General features: G+C 51.5%; 1 protein-coding gene across 1 annotated transcript; it reads left to right on the plus strand.

The window, feature by feature from the left end:
* The first annotated feature begins 17 nt into the window (after positions 1 to 17).
* Positions 18 to 18,028, plus strand: CCL28 (C-C motif chemokine ligand 28). Its single transcript, XM_036020169.1, has 3 exons — positions 18 to 187; positions 13,046 to 13,172; positions 16,959 to 18,028. Exons 1-3 carry the CDS (start codon positions 124 to 126, stop codon positions 17,164 to 17,166), a joined length of 399 nt encoding a protein of 132 aa, XP_035876062.1. The 5' UTR covers positions 18 to 123; the 3' UTR covers positions 17,167 to 18,028.
* The last annotated feature ends 1,833 nt before the right edge of the window (positions 18,029 to 19,861 follow it).

A 19,861-nucleotide genomic window follows, 5' to 3' on the forward strand; every position in this document is an offset into this window, starting at 1 on the left:
TGGCCTTTTCCTCACGCTCTTTCCCTGAACCCCAGGAAGACTTTAGCCTCATTTCTCGACCTACCGCACAGCTTCACCTGAGGTGCGGTGTGCGTGTGAGCCTGAGCCGGGTGACGGGCAGGAATGCAGCAGGCGGGACTGGCTCTCGCGGCCTTGGCTGCCTGTGTGGCTCTTTGCCCCTCGGACGGTGAGTGGGGGTGCCTGCTTCTCAGCCTCCAGGGGAAGGAGGGGGCCTGCCTCCCAAGAGGAGGGGGGCTGTCAGCAGTTTGGAACAGGAATTTCGATATTCAGATAGGAGTTAACAGTTGTCTACAAGGTAACAGTGTAAGCTTAAATTCCTGATCTCCAGGAATTTGGGGGGAAGGGACCTCATGTGAACAGAAGTGTTAGAGATTCGCTGCCTGGTAGATGAGTCCCTTCTGTAGGGGTGAAACTTTGGGCTGCATTTCCTTTTCTGATGGCAGCATCTTAGAAAACCCCCAGGGAGAGGGAGGGTGGGAGCCCCTGTCTCCCCTCACCCTAACCTGTTACCCTGCGTGCGCATGCTCCTGGAGGAAAGACAGACTTGACCTTCTGGGTTGGGGTTGGGTAAATGGCAAGTTTTCTGGACAAAGTCGGCTCTGTGGCTACTGAAATCCAAAACTTCAGTCCGACCTTAAAAGGGGGTGCAGGATACAGGAGACTGGCCTGTACAAATTATATCACAGGGAACGAAACGTGTGAGCTGCCAGCATTCATACGGGGGCTGTGCCTACTTCTCAGCTTTCCCGCTGTCTTCAGAAAACCCTGAAGACGGGTGCTTCATACCAGGCGGAGTCGACTCTCTTCTCTCCCCATCTTTTTTCCTAAAACTTCACCCTGAAAAGATTCTCTAAATCCAGAGCAGAGAGGAAATATATTTTGTTGGGTCTGCTTTTAAAAAAAAAAAATTAAGCCAGCTTTTAAAAACAGACCGATTTCCAAACACCTACTCACACACACACATGTACAAATTGGAGTTTAAATCTGCTCTCGACAACGTGGGTCTGGCAGCCCTGGTCCCGGGTGCCTGGTGGGGACCGGCGGGAGCAGACCGGCCCGGCCCTCCTCTGGAGCTGCTGGCACCTCGGGAACTGCCTGGCGCTGGAGGTGTTTGCGTAGGGGCCAGTGTAGTGCACCCGTGACCTGGGTTGATATTACCGAACCCGGGAAAAAAATCTGGATCATCTCTTCCATTTAAAAGCATAAAATGCATTTCTATCCATCCATTTTATCAAGACAGAGGACAGAGTATTTCATTGTATGTTTCTGTGCGATTCTTTAGAAAAATTCACCACTGAAATTGAAATAAGACTCGTTGTTGTTGCTGTTTCTCAAAGGTCTACCTGCTCAGGCTTTATCTAAATGAGGGCATTTTGGCAACGCAAATCCACCCGCCTGCGGGGCCAGGAGGTGGGGTGGGGAAGGGAGGGTGGAGGGGCAGGCAGGGGCAGGCAGGGGCAGGCGGGGGGCGGGGAGGCAGCCCTGCCAGGCCCAGGGCCGAGTTCCTGGGACTGGGTCCAGGCAGAGGCGGTGGGACAGCAGAAGGCAGACTCCCCGTGTTTGGAGAAGAGCAGTCGGGGATGAATGAAAGACAGGGAGCTGAGGAGACCCAACCTTACCTTTTGGGTTAAGTTGGGGCCAGAGGACCTTTACATTGTGTGAGAAAGCCCAACCCTCCACCCTTTAAAAAATGAGCGCTTTGGGGTTAAAATGCACGAGAAGAGGCCTGAGCACAGCTGTGGAAGTGAGAGGGCCACCCACTGCCGTCCACAGTACACTCTCAGCGTCCGTGTCCCAGGACCCTGGGGAGGCTCTCGGGGGACCCCAGCTGGGTAGGGCTGGGGACTGGCAGGACGGAGGGAGGAAGGGAGGGAGGCGGGGGAGGCGGAGTGGTTCAGGGAAGGATGGACAGGTGGCCTTGGCAGTCGTTGCAGGGAAGCGGCCTGTGCCAGTTCGGGACTCTGGGAACCACGTTCTGTCCTTCCAGGTATTGACTGTTCCGTTTTCTGCTGACGCCCCTGCAGTGGCCCCCTGGATAGGGCAGCGCAGGGACTGGCATTCCCAAAGTGCGCTGCACAAGTCAGGAAGCAGCAAATGGAAGCCCTGGGTTTCTGCCTAAGGGCAAGAGGGCATACTCCACACCCGCTGGCCTGGCGCCGGGCTCCCAGGGCTGGGTGTCGAGTCCATAAAACTGTCTGTCACCCACTCTCTGGGGCCCTGAGCCAAACTTTAAAGCCACACGCAGGGCGTCTCTGGGCCACACTGGAAGAAGAAGAGTTGTCTTGGGCCACCTACTAAATACATTGCAACATATAATCACACACAAAAAAATCTCATAGTGTTTTATGTAAATGTACGATTCTGTGTTGGGCCGCATTCACAGCCACCCTGGGCGGCACGCAGCCTGTGGGTCACAAGTTGGACAGCCCGGGTAGGCCTCCGTGGGCCAGGCCGTGGCCGCCAGATGCAAGCTGGGGACGTGGCTTCACGGAGTCCCAGACTGGCTTCCTTCTGACCAACGGTCCACTTCCTCAGATGAGCATGGCCCCTGATTACACAAGCACTTGCTTGCTGGAGACTTGCGGCTTGCATCCTGTGTAAAAGGAAACTGTCTCTCACGTGTTTTAATTGCAGCAGGCTTCCTAGGAAGGGCTCCCAAGGGTGTGCGTGTGTTCCGTACCGTTGGGACTCTCCCCGTCTGCAGGAGTGGTCCCTGAGGACGTGGCCTGCCAGGGGACCTGCCCTTCAGTCTCTCCCCAGGCGTGCCCTTTAGTTAAAACAGCATGTCCCTCATTCCTCAACACCACTGTTAGATCAAGGGTCTAGATTTCGGTGAAAAACCCTGGTCATCATATCTATAATGTGGTTCAGGGCTTTTAAAAATGCCCTTTGCTATGTCCAGAGGCAGAGCGATGAACAGCAACCTTCTCAAACTTGAGTCACCTGCGAGCCCCCTTGAACGAAGCCATTTTTTTTTACTCTCAATCATGACTTTTAAGTTATTGTACTCTATTACTTGATGTATTCATGTAAGATTGTACATCTCTCTCTTTTCTGGGACTATAAAATCAAAATACATTTAAAGTTTAAATAAAAACACAACTACAAAGCCAGGAAGGCTGAAAGGTAACATTAACTTAATATAATACTGTTGGGTGAAACCTAAATCACCTCTCCAAACGCGAATGCAGCGCTGGTTCTCGAGGTGCCGGTTTTGAGTTTGATGGGCAGGTGCTACCACATTGAGAGTAAGAGGTGTTTTCCCCACCACTTCGTTCCGTTAGAACCACAGTGCTGTGATGTGGCCCTCCCTGAGCAAGAATGTGTCGCGAATCCACTCTGGTCTGTTCTGATTGGCCTGGGACAATTAAGGCAGGACCTGGCTTGCAGACAACACTAACACAAACAGGTGAAGGTCAAATGTTCTGAAGGTGCTCTTTTAAGACGGCCTTCCAGAAGGTCCAGGACGTGTCTATTTAAAGATTATCATTGAAACGACCTACTAAAATTTAGGAAGTGTCTGCCGAGCTCACGAACCCTGAGAGCACATCCCTGAGCCCCTTCCCAGAGGTCAATGAAAGGGCAAGTTTGAGGAATGTTGGCTTACTCAACTAGGGAGAGCCTGGGTGGGCTCTGACCTCCCTCAGGCCAAGTCAGAATTTGGGAAGTTGCTTAATCACGCTGGGCTCGGGTTTCCTTATCGGTAATACAGAATAACAATGGTCTCTTACCTGGTTATTTTCATGATTACATGAGAATATATGGAGTGTATCTGGCCTATAGTGGCTGTTCAATAATTGTTAGTATAAAAAAGTCAAATATAAAACATAGATTTAAAAAGATGAATTCACCTCTTCTCCATTTTTTCAAATCTCTCTCCCCTCCCCAAAGGTAATAACTCTTCTGGGTTCTCTGTGTCCTTCCAGAACTTCCTCTGTAAATTTACAAATATGAACCCACTTATATCCACACTTATTTCTTAAAAAATAAATAGGACCACCATCTACATATTGTTATACTTATTTTTTTTAAATTAATCGGTCTAACCATGATTCTGTACACCTGAAACTAATATAATATTGTCAACTGGAATTTAAAGAATATAAAAGTTAACCATTTTACTTAATCATAACAGTATACCTGTTTAACACACATAATTATGTCATAAAAGTTTGCATCATTTATTTTATAGACAACATACAAACATACCAGGACAATTTGGAACATTACAGTTTCATCGATTCATTCATTATGAATCAGGGTGCTATCAAGGAAGAAAACCAGACAATAATTTGAACAAGGAAAGTTCAATGTAACAAATTATTAACTATACCAAGGGATAAGCTGGAAAGAAGTACTCATATTTAGAGACTTCTGAGACTGAGACAGAGTTTTCAAGAAGACACCTTGCACCCCTTTGCTTCCCAACCGAGATCCAGACCCGGGAGAGGACACAGCCATAGCTCCCCTAAAAGGCAAAAAAGAATCACTGGGTCAGCCCTCCAGTTTGCAGGGGAAAGTTCTCAGGTGTCTCACCGGAGGGGGGCGCTGCCGGCCGCTGCGCTGCGCTCTCGCAGAGCCCGGTGCTGGAGAAGCAGCCCCAGTGCGAGCGCGCTCGGAGGAGCCCGGGAAAGCCTTCTTCCGCTAACGTCTCTCTAGTGCCCTCTACCGGCAAACTGTAACATGACAGCTGGAGAAGGACAAGTTAGTATTTTAAGAATTGGCAATTAAAGGTGAATTTGAAACGGAGGGGCAATAAATCGACACATTCCACAAGCACTGAATAGACACCTGGATGTCTGCCACGGGGCGGGGACTGTGCTGCATGTTGGCCTCCATCTAGACGTTTTCGTTTGCTTGTTTCCATTTATCGAGTGCTTACTCTGTGTCACCCCTGTTCTAAGCACTTTTGTGCACGAACTCACGCCATCCTCACAGCAGCCCTGTCGGGGGGTGCCATTCCCCTTCTAGCCGACATTACCGGTAAAGGAACTGGGACAGAGAATCAAGTAACTCACCCAACATTGGCTCGTGCGCGGCAGAGCCAGGAATCAAACCGGGATGTCTGTCTCGTATGCTTAACTACCGTGTGGCGATGCCTCTCAGCGCCTCTCTGTGGCCCCGATTACCCACCCCCCTTCCAGGAAGACCCCCTGGCCACTCCAGCGCCCATGCTGTGGGAAGTGCTGTGACCATGTCTCCATATGAAGGAAAAGAAAAACCCTCCTTCACGCCCCGTTACGCAAACGTTATCCCAGGGTTCCAAAGAGTCCAGGGGAAGGACTTTATTTGGGCCCAGCGTTTCATGCACCGTGGCTTGGGGACGGCTGTGGACACCTGTGTCCGTAGGCATCCGTGAGTGATGTGTCTCCATAAGGCAGGAAGTCCGCTGTAAGGGGGAAGTGTGTCCCTCGCCAGCCACACGGAGCATTGCGTGTGTTGACATATTGCCTTTCTCAATCTGCACCCGTCGACTTGAGATGCTGCCAGCAGCCGGGTGAGCCTTCCTGAGCGATGTTTCCCTTTATCCTGGGAGGCCTTTCTCCCGCCGCCATGGCATGTGCCTTTGCTCTATTCCATGGGTCGCTTTGCTGCGACCCATGGTGCTCTTTATGTCAGAGATTTTCAAACTGCATTTCTAATAAGTCCCCAGTTTATGCCATTGCTACAGCTCTGGGGACCATGTTTGAGTAGCAAGAGACTGCGCCGTACCTCCAAGGAAGAGGGGAAGCTGGTTTACGTCTCTTTGGGAACAGGATCCTTTCCCCCTAGTTTTTGTACCACACGTGTGGTGTGTAGTGCTTTAGTGTTCAACTTAACAGGCCTTGAACACAGAACTCTTTAACGCCTCCAGTGACCACAATGGGCAGGACCAAATCAGGGACAGACGTTCACGGCTAATCACTCGATCCACTCAATACTGGAAACAACAAGGATTACAGCCCAGAACCAACAGCATCAATAGCAGTAACACTATAATCAATAAGACACATAGTAATGCTTTCATGAGATATTAATATCACCTTTAAAATATTAAATGTAATGGACAAATGATTTATTTCCTCTTGAGTGGACCCCTGATTGTTTGAGGGTAGATGGATGGCATGTTTCCAAAAGGCGCTATGAAAGTTTATAACATTTAGGACATGAGACCTTGACCCAAAACTGATCCTCTTATTTCCTAAAAAAAAAAAAAAAAAAGGAAGCCCTGGCTGGCGTAGCTCAGTGGATTGAGCGCAGGCTGCGAACCAAAGTATCACAGGTTCGATTCCCAGCCAGGGCACATGCCTGGGTTGCAGGCCACGGCATGCTCCCAGCAGCTCCCCAGCAACCGCACATTCATATTTCTCTCTCTCTCTTTCTCCCTCCCTTCCCTCTCTAAAAATAAATAAATAAATCTTTTAAAAAAAGGAAAAGTGTTTAAATGGCACTGAAAGCCTTAAACCACAGTCAAATAAGACATTTGGGACTACAACAGGACTTAGTTCAGCTCAAGAGTGTTTCCTTAGCACTAATCCCAGGCACCATGCTGGGGTGCGGGTAGAAAGATATCCTGAGGGAGCTCACAGTCAAAGTCAAATAGACCCTTAATTTTTTATGTGGTAAAGGCAGGCAAACACAGGGCTGTGGGACCACAGATTCGCATGGAGAATGGCCAAGACTGGAAGCAAGAGGGCAACTGGGAGGCTCAGGAGACCAGGAGTCAATTAATGAGGCCTTGAACTCGGGCAGTGGGAACAGGGGTGCAAAGGGAGAGACACCCCTGAGCAATGTTAAGGGAGTAAAGCTTACAGGAGTGTGTGACTGGCTGTGGGGCGTGCGGGGGGCGGGGTGGGAATGACGTGGCACCGGCCGGGTTTTGGCTCGAGGAATTGCAAATGACGGTGAAAGCAGAGGAATTGCTGATGGGAAAGGAGCAACTTTCAAGGGGCAGGAGATAACGTCTTCAGTTGGGTACCTACTGAGTCAGGGGAGCTGGTGGGAGACCCAAGTGTGCGTTCAACAGCAACTGGATATGTGCCAGGATATTGGTAGTGATTTAGATAGAAAGAAAGAGTGGAAGGTCAAGGATGGAGCTTTGAGGAATGGAGCAGTGGGCCAAGGAGGAGGAACACACAGGGCAGACCTGACCTGTGGAGACGGCACAGCCCGGGCTCCGCCAGCCGGTGCACGGACCGCGATGTTCCGAGCCCCTCTCTGTGGCTGGCCCCCCAACCCATCTTGGTTCTGACAGGCTTTTCCATGATTCCCCAGTCGAAAGAGTCTTGATACTTCTCACATTGGGGGTCCTAGAGAAGAGTCCCTTCACTCTAACAATCTGGGGCAAGGTGGTCTGCCGGGGTCGGAGGCTGGTCTCCCCCATGGTCAGAGCCCCCACCTGCTCGCAGCTGCCCTGGACCCACCCCCACCCTCTGCTGCTCCCCTAGGTCCCCCAGAGGACTGATCTTCGGCCGCAGGTGCTGCTCTCATCAATCACCGTTCAGAGGAGATTCCAGGTAGAGCTGATGGGCTGACACTCTGGAAGGTCCTTCCCCCAAAAGAAAAGGGCCATCTCTGGAGGGGTCAAGGGAGGAACTGGGGGTGATGTAGGCGAAACCTCCATTCTTGACCCTCCTACCTCTGGGCCCTGCGGGGCCTGCTCTGCAGGGTTTCTTTCTTATTTGCAATAATTTCCACTTAGTTCCTGCTGGGGAGCCCCTGCTCCGCAGACAGGTCCGCGCGTGAACTCCTGTTTTACAACAGAGGCAGGCTCGTTTCCTTGGGGTTTCTGGTCTTAGACGATGGTGGCATCAAAGGGGGGTTTGCGGGAAGGTGTGGTTTTCCTAATTCCTCCTGAGCCGGCTTCCACAAACAAGTAAAACGTATCCTATAAATGAAAACTCTGTTAATGCAGAAGAAATGCCACCTAATCCCCTTTGCAACCTTATGCCACTACTAAATCTCACCTGCACCTGCATGGAAATCAGAGGCATCGCTGACCTTTCTTTAAAAATGGAAATACTCGGACTGGAGGCTGCATGAGAAAACCTCTAGGGGGCGACATCATCCAGAAGACTCTTACCACTGCCCGAGTCCGCACCGCCCCAGCAGGTTCTTCCCGGCCCAGCTCCCGGTGCACTTGCACAGGGTTCCGGCCTTTTACCTCCTGTGGGGCCAGTCACATCCACCAGCACGTAACAAAGGCGGCCTGCCTCTTGCCTTTTGACAGTGAACCTGATGGGGTCAAGCAATCTCCAGGTGAGCCCGTCCTACCTTTACGGTTGAGACATTTGAGAAATGCCATCCAGTTCGCTCAGGACTTAGAAGTCGTGAGGGTCTTTCTGGCTTAAAACCACCCCTCGAACTGATGTCAGCCCTCAGCAAACTCAGATTCCTAAATAGGCAGGTTTGCCGACGGCGCTCGATGCCCACGCTGCTTCGGGAAATCCATCCGCTGTTTCGCAGTTGCCTGGGTCACGGCGCGTGCGTAGCAGTGGCCTGTGCATGAGTCCTTTGAAGCTAGTAACCCTTCGTTTCCCCACCTCCAGCTCTGGTACAGATGTAGACACAGAATAGATAGGGATATAGATACACAGAAGTGGTTCATTCTGTGAGAATTCACACCGTAAGAAGAGTAGATGTGTGGATGGATGTATGGATACACTCCAAATTTTAAAGGGGATATTGAAAATAAAACAGCGTGACGTGGAGAATAGGCAGCGCCATGTAGCTAGAGAAAAAACCAATTAGTTTTGGGAAATAAATGTGTCAATACTGGTAAATATCAGGACAACCACTGTTCTGTTCTCCTTATAGCACTTTTTAAGAAGTTGAAGTGTAGCCCTGGTGGCATAGGTCAGTGGATTGAGCACGGGCTGCAAACCAAAGCATCGCAGGTTCGATTCCCAGTCAGTGCACATGCCTGGGTTGCAGGCCACGTCTCCCAGCAAGCGCACTTTGATGTTTCTCTCTCTCTCTCTTTCTCCCTCCCTTCCCTAAAAATAAATGAAATTTTTTTAAAAAAGAAGTTGAAATGTAATTGACATGCCATAAAATTCACCATCTTGCAGTGTACAGTTGGGTGGTGTGTAGTGTATTCACAGAATTACGCCGTCACCAACACTGATTCCAGCACGTTTCGTCACCCCCAAAAGGGGCCGTGCACCTATGAGCAGTCACTGCCCACCCCATTGCCCGCACCCCAGGCCCTGGACACCACCAGTCTCCTTTCCGCCTCTGAGCATTTACCTGCACGGACACTTCCTATAAACGGAATTTTACAGTGCGTGACCTTTCGAATCTGGCTTCTCTCACTTGGAACATGTCTCTGTTGACTCTTCTTTGGCTGTGTTGTGAGTATTTGTTTCCCTGCCCCCCAGCCCTGTTAGACCCTGTGGCTGCTTTATTTCGACATTTCCGGTTCGGAGTGACGGGCCTGGCACACGGGGTGATGCATGTTGGCTGCACAAACGATGCTTTCCCCGTTCCAGCGAATCTGGCTGGGTGATGTTTGGGCGTGCCTCCATACACGTTCCTCACATGCAGAACAAAACAGAAAGCACTTACTGGCTCTAGATTGCGAGGGGAGAGAGCGATCCTTGCGGCATGCAATAGCTTGCACTGGGAAACGGAAATATTTTCCTCGTTTGGGCTGCTGCAGGCTTGCAAAACACTCAGTTAGAACTGAAGTGAGGCTGAGCAGAACTATGGACACTTTGTATGGACTGTATATTTCAACTCCACCTGTTCATTTAAATGCAGGGTTTAGCAGTTACTGAAGACAGGGGTGCTCACCCTCCCAGGAGAACAGCAGGGCCTTGCCCTCCTCGCTCCCCTTCCCCCACAGGCAGGCGCAACTCCTAAACTCTAAGGGGGCCCTGAGACTTGCAGCCAGGGGAGCAGTGGGCAGCGGCAGCTTCTCCCGGGCTAACCCCCTGAACCTGCGCCCAAGGCCCCCTGTCCCTGACTTGTCTGTGAACCGAAGGAGTCCCCCCCTGGGCTCTCTCCTGTCGCTTCTATCCTTAGCCCTTCCTGGTTTCCCAGGAAGCCCTTATTAGACCTGTCCCCAGCTCTAATACGCTTCCTCTCCAAAGTCACCTGGACGCGTGTTGTGAACTCTGTCCTGCATGAGGTCAAGAACCCACACACCACCAGCCGGCCCGAGGCGGCGCTGCGGGCTGGTCCCTGCCCGGCACACTAGGTTGTCAGGATCAAGCCGAGATTCTGTTCCCGAAGGAGGAGTACTGATTGAGCTCTTGGGACAGGTGGGCGGGGAAGAAGGTGCAAGTGTGTCTTTCTGGGCGGAAAGCACTCCGGTGCCCTGGGCACAGGTCCTCCTCGAGGGCCTGGGACTAAGGTCAAGGTTTTTTTCCCCGGCCAAGGAGAAGGCCTGAAGTCACTGCGGAGCCTCCTAGTCATACTGTTATTGCTGATGAGAATCTGGCCAGAGAGGACTGCCGGGTCTAAGACACCAGCTTCTGCACGTTTGACTCAGTGTTTCCTTCCCTGCTGCTCCCCTGGGTGTGAAGTTCTTGCTTCTCGGGATGTTCCATCCACACCCACCCACCCCACCTCCATCCGGTGGATTTCCACTCCTCCTTGAAAACTGGGTCCCACCTTCACGTCCTCTGCTGCTCCCCTTCTTCCCTAGTGGGGTCCCCTAATATTCTGTGTTTCTATAGGATCTGTTCTGGATCTTCATGGCACTGGACTTTTTCTTAAGACTTTATTTATTTAGCCCTGGCTGGCGTAGCTCAGAGGATTGAGCGTGGGCTGCAAACCAAAGTGTCACAGGTTCGATTCCCAGTCAGGGCACATGCCTGGGTTGCAGGCCATGACCCCCAGCAACCACACATTGATGTTTTTCTCTTTCTCTCTCTCTTTCTCCCTCCCTTCCCTCTCTGAAAATAAATAAATAAAATCTTAAAAAAAAAGACTTTATTTATTTATTTTTACAGAGAGGGGAAGGGAAAGAGAAAGAGAGGGAGAGAAACATCGATGTGTGGTTGCCTCTCACGTGCCCCATACTGGGGGCCTGGCCCACAACCCAGGCATGTGCCCTGACTGGGAATTGAACCAGCCACCCTATAGTTCACAGGCCAGCACTCAATCCACTGAGCTACACCAGCCAGGGCAGCACTGGACGTTTCTAAAAATATCAAGTATCGCCAGCCAGTTGAAAATCTGTCCCCTTTCTAGAAGAAGTCTGCTTATAAATCTGGGACTATATAGTCCCACATCTTTTCTTCAGTGTATCTGTGCACATTTTTTTAATAAAAATGGAATCATTTATAGTTCTCACGCTGAGATGTGCTTTCCTCACTCAACAATAAATTATGGGATTCACATACATGAGAATGTATGAGCAACCTCACCCTCTCTTCCCTTTAGACGGACCATTAGTTATCGATCTGCGGGCAGACAAGCGGATGGTCTCCAATGTTTTGCTCTAGTGAATACCTCCGTGCCCGTCTTTACGGCTTGCGGGAAGCTTTCAGGAGGACCACATATCAGACGTACAACTATCGTGGGCCGACGCGGTTATTTCCGAAGCCTTTAGTTCCAAATCTGTCTCCACTACTGCAGCCTCTTAAGGAAGGGGACGTATTATTTTATTTATTTCCGTATCTCCCAGTGACGAGCATGGCGCCTGGAACTGCTTGATAAACGTTTACTGAAGAATTAAATGAACAGGTGAATGGAGGGATGGCAATGGAAAGTTCTGGTGCCCAGAGAGTGAGTCCCATAGGGAGTCCAACTTCATATTCCACTGCTCTCTGCCCACAGTTGTGCAGGGGCCTGAGGTCGCCGCGGGCGAGGCAGGGACGTGGGGTTGCTCTCCTCTCCCCGGGGCAGGTGGCCGTTGCTCACACCTGACAGCATGACGCAGCTGCAGCATTTCTATTAACTCCTCGCTCAGGGGCTCCCATCTGTCTGAAATGATCAGGCTGCCACCTGCCGCCCCTTGATTCTAATTCCTAAATTTGTTTCTTTAATTTCCTCTGTACTTGGTAGGACAGGAAGTGTAGGAAAATGCCGTGCGCCTGGGGCAGGTGGGAATTTGCAGGAGCACACTTAGCAGGGGTGAGATTTCCTTTGACTCTGGTGTTGCTGCCCTCGTCCCCTTACGTCTGGGTGACATGAGCCCCTCCTAGCTTGAGTTCCTACCCCCCGCCCTGCCATCTCTCCCATTTTAATCCACCTTGCTTACCACCGTAATGTGGATTTTCCTAAAGCCCTGCTCCTTTCTCTGATCTGTAATGGTCTCCCTTCCACAAGGGCTAACCCTCCTTAGACTGACATTTAAGGCCTCGGCGGTGTGACCTCTGTCTTTTGAACAATGGTCCCCACCCCTCATCTTCCTAGCTCCTCAGTCCGGACAGAGCGGTCTATTTCTCTCTGCGCCCTGGATGCACCCGGAATGCGCTTCATGCCTTCCTGTCTCAGAGCTTTCACACACGCCCAGCCTGGGGGCCAATCCTGAAATGTAGGCTCGTGCCCTGACTGGGAATCGAACCCGGCGAACTTTCTCTCTGTGGGGCCGTCACCCACTCCACTGGGCCACCCCCGGTCAGGGCGTATCTCAGGACTCTTGACTGTGCTCTTAGTCTGGGTAAGTCTCCATTTTTCTCCACCCATGCGAACCCTTCAGGGTCCAGCCAAGTGCTTCCCAGGTGGGGAACTTTTCAACCTGCTCCAGGGGCCATGTGGCCGCCCTCTCCAGGACTGTGTTGACCTCGCTTCTTCCATCTTCTTCTCTCCGGTCAGTCTGCCGTCCCCCACTAGCGCCGTGGTCTGGAGCGGTTTTTCATCTCTCCGCTCGTTTCCTGTCTTTGCCTGCGTGTTCTCAGGTTTATCTCCCGGGAACACAGCGTAAGTTCTGGAAGGCAGAGGCGGGTCTGCTCCGGGCCTGCATGCACCAAGCCGTCCATCAGCACATGCGCAAGAGGATTAACGTTCTGTTTCTCCGGAATCTTCCAGATGAGGGCTGGGCCGTGGTCCTATCAAGTGTAAGTTTAACACTTTCCTTCTTTTCCTCTTTCAGCCATACTTCCCATTGCCTCCAGCTGCTGCACTGAGGTCTCCCAGCATATCTCCAGAAGGCTTCTGCAGAGAGTGAGCGTCTGTCACATCCAGAGAGCCGATGGGGACTGTGACTTGGCCGCCGTCATGTGAGTGCCGGTCCGAGGGGACGTCCAAACCTGCCCAGTGATGGTTTCTTGGGAAGGCCCCACCTGACACACCACATGCACATGATCACTGGAGCAGGAAGGGGACGATCCACGCTCCCCCGGCTCCCCCCCCCACCTCCCTGGAGTGATGCCGGCTCCCTGCACCTGAGCTAGGGTGTCCAGAGCCCCCCACGGCCCCCTGCTGCCCGCACTGCAGGGCAGAGAGATCAGGGCTACATGCCTTCAGTCACTGAGCAAGGCGCTCAAATTTCCCAAGCGAAACGACGGACATTCTGAATAACAAACAAATGCACAAACAAACGTAGAACCAGAAGTGACTGTTCTGTGTCATGGCTCCCACTGCAACTGTTTCCAGGCAAGCCTGTGGGGCGCTGTCCGTCTCACTCCTGCGTTCATCCAGGGTGCGCGTGAGGTCACACAGAAGTGCAGAGGCAACTGCACCTGTCACAACTGCCACGTGCCACCCAGCACAGACGCCCTTCTCTGCTTTCGATTTCGGGCTGTTGGCTCGTGGTGAACCCTCTCACCCTGTCCTGCCTCCACCCTTGGCTTGGTCAGTAAAAACTTTAGACTTAGGTGTGCTCAGCGTCTCCGTGCAGGCTGTAAAATCTGCAATGCACTGGCGCTTTGCAAATCTGGATGCTGACCTCAGTGCTGTGAGGAAGGCATTCGTGAGCCACGTGGCTCAGCAGACAGATGTGGCAGAGATCACCAAGTGCACCTGGCGTTAGGGCGGTCGGTGACGTGGGCCGTGAAAGAATTCACAAAGAGAAGAAAATGCAAAGAGTAAAGATGATATTCACTCTCCAAAAGAGGAGAGGGGCGTGGTGCAGAGGAGAGGGGTGTGGGGGCTTTGGGCTGCTATTGGGTTACAACTGGTTGAAAAGGGTGGGGTTGCTGCTGTGCAGCCCCCGGCTGCTGGGGCGTGGGGACCCCAGGCTGCGGTGTGTTCCAATGCTACCTTCCGCCTGTGGCTGCAGGGAGAGCTCAGCTCTGTTCCCGCTTCCAGTCACTTCCAGTCCTGGGGACAGAAGCCCAGAAGAGTAAAATGGCCATCAGGCTTAAGAAGGTCACAGGCCTGCTGGGCCAATGCTGCCACAATAGCAAATGGGGCTGTCTGTGTCCTTTCTCCTGGCGACACGCAGCTAGTGAACAGCTTCGTCCGGACCACTGTGTCCTTCCCAGGTCTCTCAGAACCAGTGGTGGGACCGACCGTACGGTGCTGTCCCCAAACTCTGCTGCGTTCGACACCTTCCACTCGCAGCGACAGCACATCAGGCATCTCGCCTGCGTGCTGCTCTTAACACCGCCGACCTCTCCGGACACGGCTTAGGGAGCCAGACAGTGCTAACCAGCTGCCGGCGCTCCCTTCTTTGGGCCACACAGGCCTGCTGCTTATCCCTGCATTCCTGAGTCACTGGGGAGCCTCCTTATTTACCCAAGGCATTCAACACATATCCATTGATTAGTGACGAGGTACCAGTTTATATGCTGGGGATGCACCAGTGACCACACAGACTCTGCCCTCCAGGGTGTCCAGGAGACTCCCTCTGGCTGGGTCCTGCTGGGTCCTGCAGGCCGCCCTCTGGGACTGAGCCTGCGTTTCCCCCCTTTCAGAGGAAGCCAACCAACTGCTACCCAGGGTTGAGACACACCCCTCCAAGACAAGGCTGTGGGAAGTCCAGAGGAAGGGTTCGTAAGGTATCGCTGATAGACTTGCTTCAGGGAAGGGGGCCATGAAGGCCCTGAAATTCGTGGGTGTGAATATGTGAGTGGGTTCTGGGGAGAAGGTCCGTAGATTCCCATGAGTAGCTGGCTGCGTGGGGGAAGGGAGTGGACCGAGGGCCTCGCAGCCTCTCCTGAGTTCACGCCACCACGGGGCTCCCTCCATCGGCTCGGGCACCTCCTGAGGGCTGCTCCTAGTGCCCACGTCCTTTGGAAAACTTCAGTATGCGCCCGGCCATCATTCTATGGGGTTTTTAAAATTTAGTCTTTTTTTTTAAAGAATTTTATTTATTTATCTTTAGAGAGGGAAGGGAGGGAGAAAGAGAGAGAGAGAGAAACATCAATGTGCGGTTGCTGGGGGCCATGGCCTGCAACCCAGGCATGTACCCTGACTGGGAATCGAACCTGCGACACTTTGGTTCGCAGCCCACGCTCAATCCACTGAGCCACGCCAGCCAGGGCTTAAAATTTAATCTTAACAAATGGTGCTGGTGGTAGCTGGGGAGTGAACATTCATAGGCCGTTCGTGGATAGGCGATGCTCCGGAAAATGAGAAACTGGACGTTTCTGGCTGGGTGTGCGAGTAGAGCCACATGCTGGGGTCTCCTTCAGCACTGTTGGTGATACTGCTGGTGACAGGAGTTTCAGAGAAGTCTCCTGGGGATGAGCAGATGCAAGACAGAGACCTACGAGGTATAGGAGTAGGCGTATTGTCCTCCCTTGTCCCCCGTTAAGAGGCCTTGCTTCTTTCAAACGAGCACTCCCATGTGTTGGCTTGATTGTGCTGAAGCTCATTCATAACTTTCCCGGCTGGTCCCCCCATTTCAAGAGTCCCCACATGAGCTGACGACTCATGGGGTTATCTGGAGAAACAGCAGCTTCCTCTGTATCTCCCTGGGTTTCCCCCAACGGGATTTCAGTTTATCCAGACACAGGACTAGTGTACTTGTAGAGCCGGCAGGATTTGCAACATTTAATAAGAGCTGGATGGTATCTGATGGGGAATTAAAAGTCATAATGTCTTTTTTTTAAGATTGTATTTATTTTTTATTTTTAGAGAGGGAAGGGAGGGATATAGAGAGAGAGAGAGAAACATCAATGTGCTGTTGCTGGGGGTCATGGCCTGCAACCCAGGCATGTACCCTGGCTGGGAATCGAACCTGCGACACTTTGGTTCGCAGCCCAAGCTGAATCCACTGAGCTATGCCAGCCAGGAAAAGTCATAATGTCTTTAGTAACAAGAAAGTCTTCTAGTTACTAGAAACTGGGACGGGTGCCCTAGGGGGTCTGCCACCCCACAGTCAAATTCTCACACAGAAAAAGGAAACAAATTCTGAGATTCCGTATAGACCTATAGTGCGTTAAAATGTTAACAAAAACCTAGAATATTCCAGTTGATTGTTTCATCGGAAACAAAACCAGACCGTCCTTCTTTTGAACCATTTTCACTTCCTACCTACAACAAATTCCTGAATTCCTACTGTGAACAAGGCCTTCTCAAGACACTTGCAAACTACTCCTCCCTTAGAGAACAGCACCACAGGGAAAGGAGAAAGTCTGAGACTCGTGCTCGAATAAAAGACGGAGTCGACCAGGTGCCTGAAGAGGGACGAGGGTCAGGGCCATGGACACTCAGAGGGGACACTTAGTCGAGAGGGTCTTGGAAACCTGCCTGCGGAGGGGAGGGCGTGCCTGAGACGGGCAGTGAGGGCTGGATCTGTTTTGTCGGATGAAGCTGGGGGTCCAGAAAGAGAATTGTTTTTACTTGGTTTATTCCCTCCCTCCTTCTTCCCTCTTCCTCCTCCTTCTCCTCTCCCTCCCCCCCTCCTCCTCCCCTAGCCCCTTCTCCTTCTTCCTTTACAACTTTCTGCTGCCGAGGAGCCACCGGCCACAGTGCAGTAGAGCTGCGGCCCCTCGGTGCTCATTCTCAGGGTCTGCTCTGCAAGAAGGCGCTGTGTCTGGAAGCAGGGACTGGCGGTAAGTCACCGAGTGTTTGCTTGTCCTTTCCACTAGTGATTCCTGTTGTTCCCTTCCCGGCAGCCTGCACATCAAGCGCAGAAGGATCTGTGTCAGCCCGCACAGCCGCACGGTTAAGCAGTGGATGAAAGAACAGGCAGGCAAGAGGAACGCCAGAGGCCCCGTTTGCCACAGGAGGAAGCGCCACAGCAAGAGGAGCGGTAAAGGGGCACGTCGTGGGGGGCACAGAGCGCGCGGCCACGGAGCTCCTTCTCAGAGACGGCCCAGATGACCCCGTGAACACGTTCCTCCCGTGAACTTGGCCAAGGCGGGTTATACATTTATCATGTGAATGTTCCTTCGTGGGAGCCAACAGGGTGAAACAACATGATGTTTGTTAAAAGACGCAATGACACGGTAGGCAAAGGCAGCCAATACTACACTGAACTGAAAAATGAAATGAGGAGATAGTACCTATCTTCATAGAGTGTTTAAGGAGCACAGCATACAGATGCAATTCTTCAGCTTCATCACGATGAAGTTTTCCAAACCTACAGAGAAGCTGAAAGAGTGGTACAAGGAATGCCTGTGTACTGGTCATCTAGACGAGTCATTGTTAATATTTCGCCACACTTGTTTTCTCTCTCTTTGTGTATGTACATAAAACATTATATAGAAGCATATACATTTTTCCTAAATCACTGGAAAATAAGTTGCAAACATCACGATGCTTCGCTTCTACATTTCTTTTTACCATTACAACCAGCATTCCTCAAGAATAAAGACATTTTCTATATAATCACATGATCAGCTTTATACCTAAAAAAATTACAGTTTCAGATCTATATATTCCACATTCAAATTTGCCCAGCTATTCCCAAAATATTTCATATAGCTTTTTCAATCTCTCAATCAAGGTGTACATATTGTGATTGTTATATTTCTTTAGTATCTTTTAATCTAAGAAAGTCTTTCTGCTGTTTTTCTTTCTCCCCGTGGCAAAGATGTTTTCAAAGGCGTCTACAGGTTTGTCTGTTTCCCATGAGCACACTGAGGTTCAACATTTTCAGTAAGAATGCTTCCTGTATGAGTCTGTATGTTTCTTATCTCATTATTTGGAGTTATAAACATTGGAGTTCATTTTTCTTTGTAAAGTTTTAGCTGAATATCTCTTTAAAACACCTGGTTTGAATAACTACTGTTGATAATCACTGATCGATAAATTCTGATGCTGAAAAAAAAATGTCTGCTGCTCTCCAGGAGCCACCCCCACCCCCACCGCCACCCCCAGTCAGTTCTTAGAGCTTGGGGGGCGGGGAGGGCGGGTCTGGAAGAGGGTCCCAGGCTGGATGACGTTGCCATTTCCCTAAATGAGGAGCCCACCTCTCTGAACTCCTGACCACCTTCCCCACACTCTGCGGGCGACCCTTTCTCAGCTTCCTTTCCCACACACACTTTGGAGGTGGCGTCAGACCTGGCTCACAGGTGTTAGGAGCGCGTGTCCGCTTGGCCAGGTGTCAGGTGTCCTGTCCCCTTCCCTGCTGGCCGGGCCCAGGCAGTGGCGTCACCAGGATGACTTGGAGGTGACAAGGCTCACACAGAGGTGCTGAGTCTGTACAGTTTAAAGTATCAGCAGGTGGCCTTTGTCTAACACGGCTCATGGACAGTACTTCAGCAGGTGATTTACTCACTCTCACCAACAATCCTGTGATACACTGCTATTTCCACTTTTTGGATAAGGAAACCTGAGGCTCACAGGCTTTCAATACTTGGCCTAAGGTCACACAGTAGGTGGGCAAGACAAGCCTTGTAGCCAGGTCTCCAGACTCTTCCTGCTCTCTCGTCGGGCCCAGCAGAGGGCCCTGGACGGTGTGGGCCCCGAGGCAGGGCAGAGGGAGAGGAATTCAGATCAACACCTGTGCACCTGGCGCTTCACAGGGGCCTCGAGGGGGCCTGCTGACAGGTTGGCCTTAGAAGTAAAGCACTATTGTGGGTGCCCCGCACCACCGCTGTCACCAGCCTCAAAGGTTACAACAGGCCCCACTGCCTCTACTGAGCTTCTCAGCCTCAGGCAATGGTGAGCACTGCACGCTCTTTGTCACCTTTGTTGTGCAAACTCTGCCTCATCAGGTTCTTCAACTTAAAATCAGATTATGTAAAAAACTCAGCATTCTTTCACTCAACCCCGGTGGCGGCTTAAGAACAGCAAGCTTTTATTTCTCACGGTTCTGGAGGCTGGGAAGCCTAGGGCGGCGGCCTCAGCAGATTCGGGGTCTGGAGTTGACCCTCTGCCCGGTTGTAGACAACGGGCTTCGCACTGTGTCCTCGCATGCTAGCAAGGACTGGGGAGCTCTCTGGCCACCTTTTGAAAAAAATGTTTAAAGCTCTTAGGGTTTTTTTTTAAAGATATTTATTCAATTTTAGAGAGAGGGGAAGGGAGGGAGAAAGAGAGGGAGAGAAGCACCAATACATTGTTGTCTCCTGAGCGCCCCCTACTTGGGACCTGGCCCGCAACCCAGGCATGTGCCCTGACTGGGAATCAATCCAGTGACCCTTTGGTTCGCAGGCTGGCTCTCAGTCCACTGAGCCGCACCAGCCGGGGGTGTCATCCTTTTTATAAGTCATTAATCCCATTTATGAGGGCCCCACACTCCACCCTCATGCCTGGAAGACTTCCATCCACAAGTACCACAGGGGTTATGATTTCAACAAAGGGGTTTTATGGAGGTATACAAACATTCAGGCCACAGCACTGTCATACAATGGCATCAAATTTTTTGAGAGAGAGGGCAAGGGAGGGAGAAAGGGAAGGAGAGAAACATCGATGTGTAAGAGATACACCACTCGGTTGTCTCTCACATGCCCCCGGCTGGGGACCTGGCCCACAACCCAGTCATGTGCCCTGACTGGGAATCAAACTGGCAACCTTTCGGTTTGCAGGTGGTGCTCAATCCACTGAGCCACACCAGCCAGGGAAAACTGTAGGT

This window comes from Phyllostomus discolor, chromosome 3 (genome assembly GCF_004126475.2).
Source record: "Phyllostomus discolor isolate MPI-MPIP mPhyDis1 chromosome 3, mPhyDis1.pri.v3, whole genome shotgun sequence".
In the NCBI taxonomy this organism is placed as follows: Eukaryota; Metazoa; Chordata; class Mammalia; order Chiroptera; family Phyllostomidae; genus Phyllostomus; species Phyllostomus discolor.

Coding starts and splice junctions, on each gene's coding strand:
- CCL28 (XM_036020169.1), top strand. CDS start 124: ATGCAGCAGGCGGGACTGGCTCTCGCGGCCTTGGCTGCCTGTGTGGCT. Junction 188..13,045: donor GGCTCTTTGCCCCTCGGACG/GTGAGTGGGGGT, acceptor TTCCTCTTTCAG/CCATACTTCCCATTGCCTCC. Junction 13,173..16,958: donor TGTGACTTGGCCGCCGTCAT/GTGAGTGCCGGT, acceptor CCTTCCCGGCAG/CCTGCACATCAAGCGCAGAA.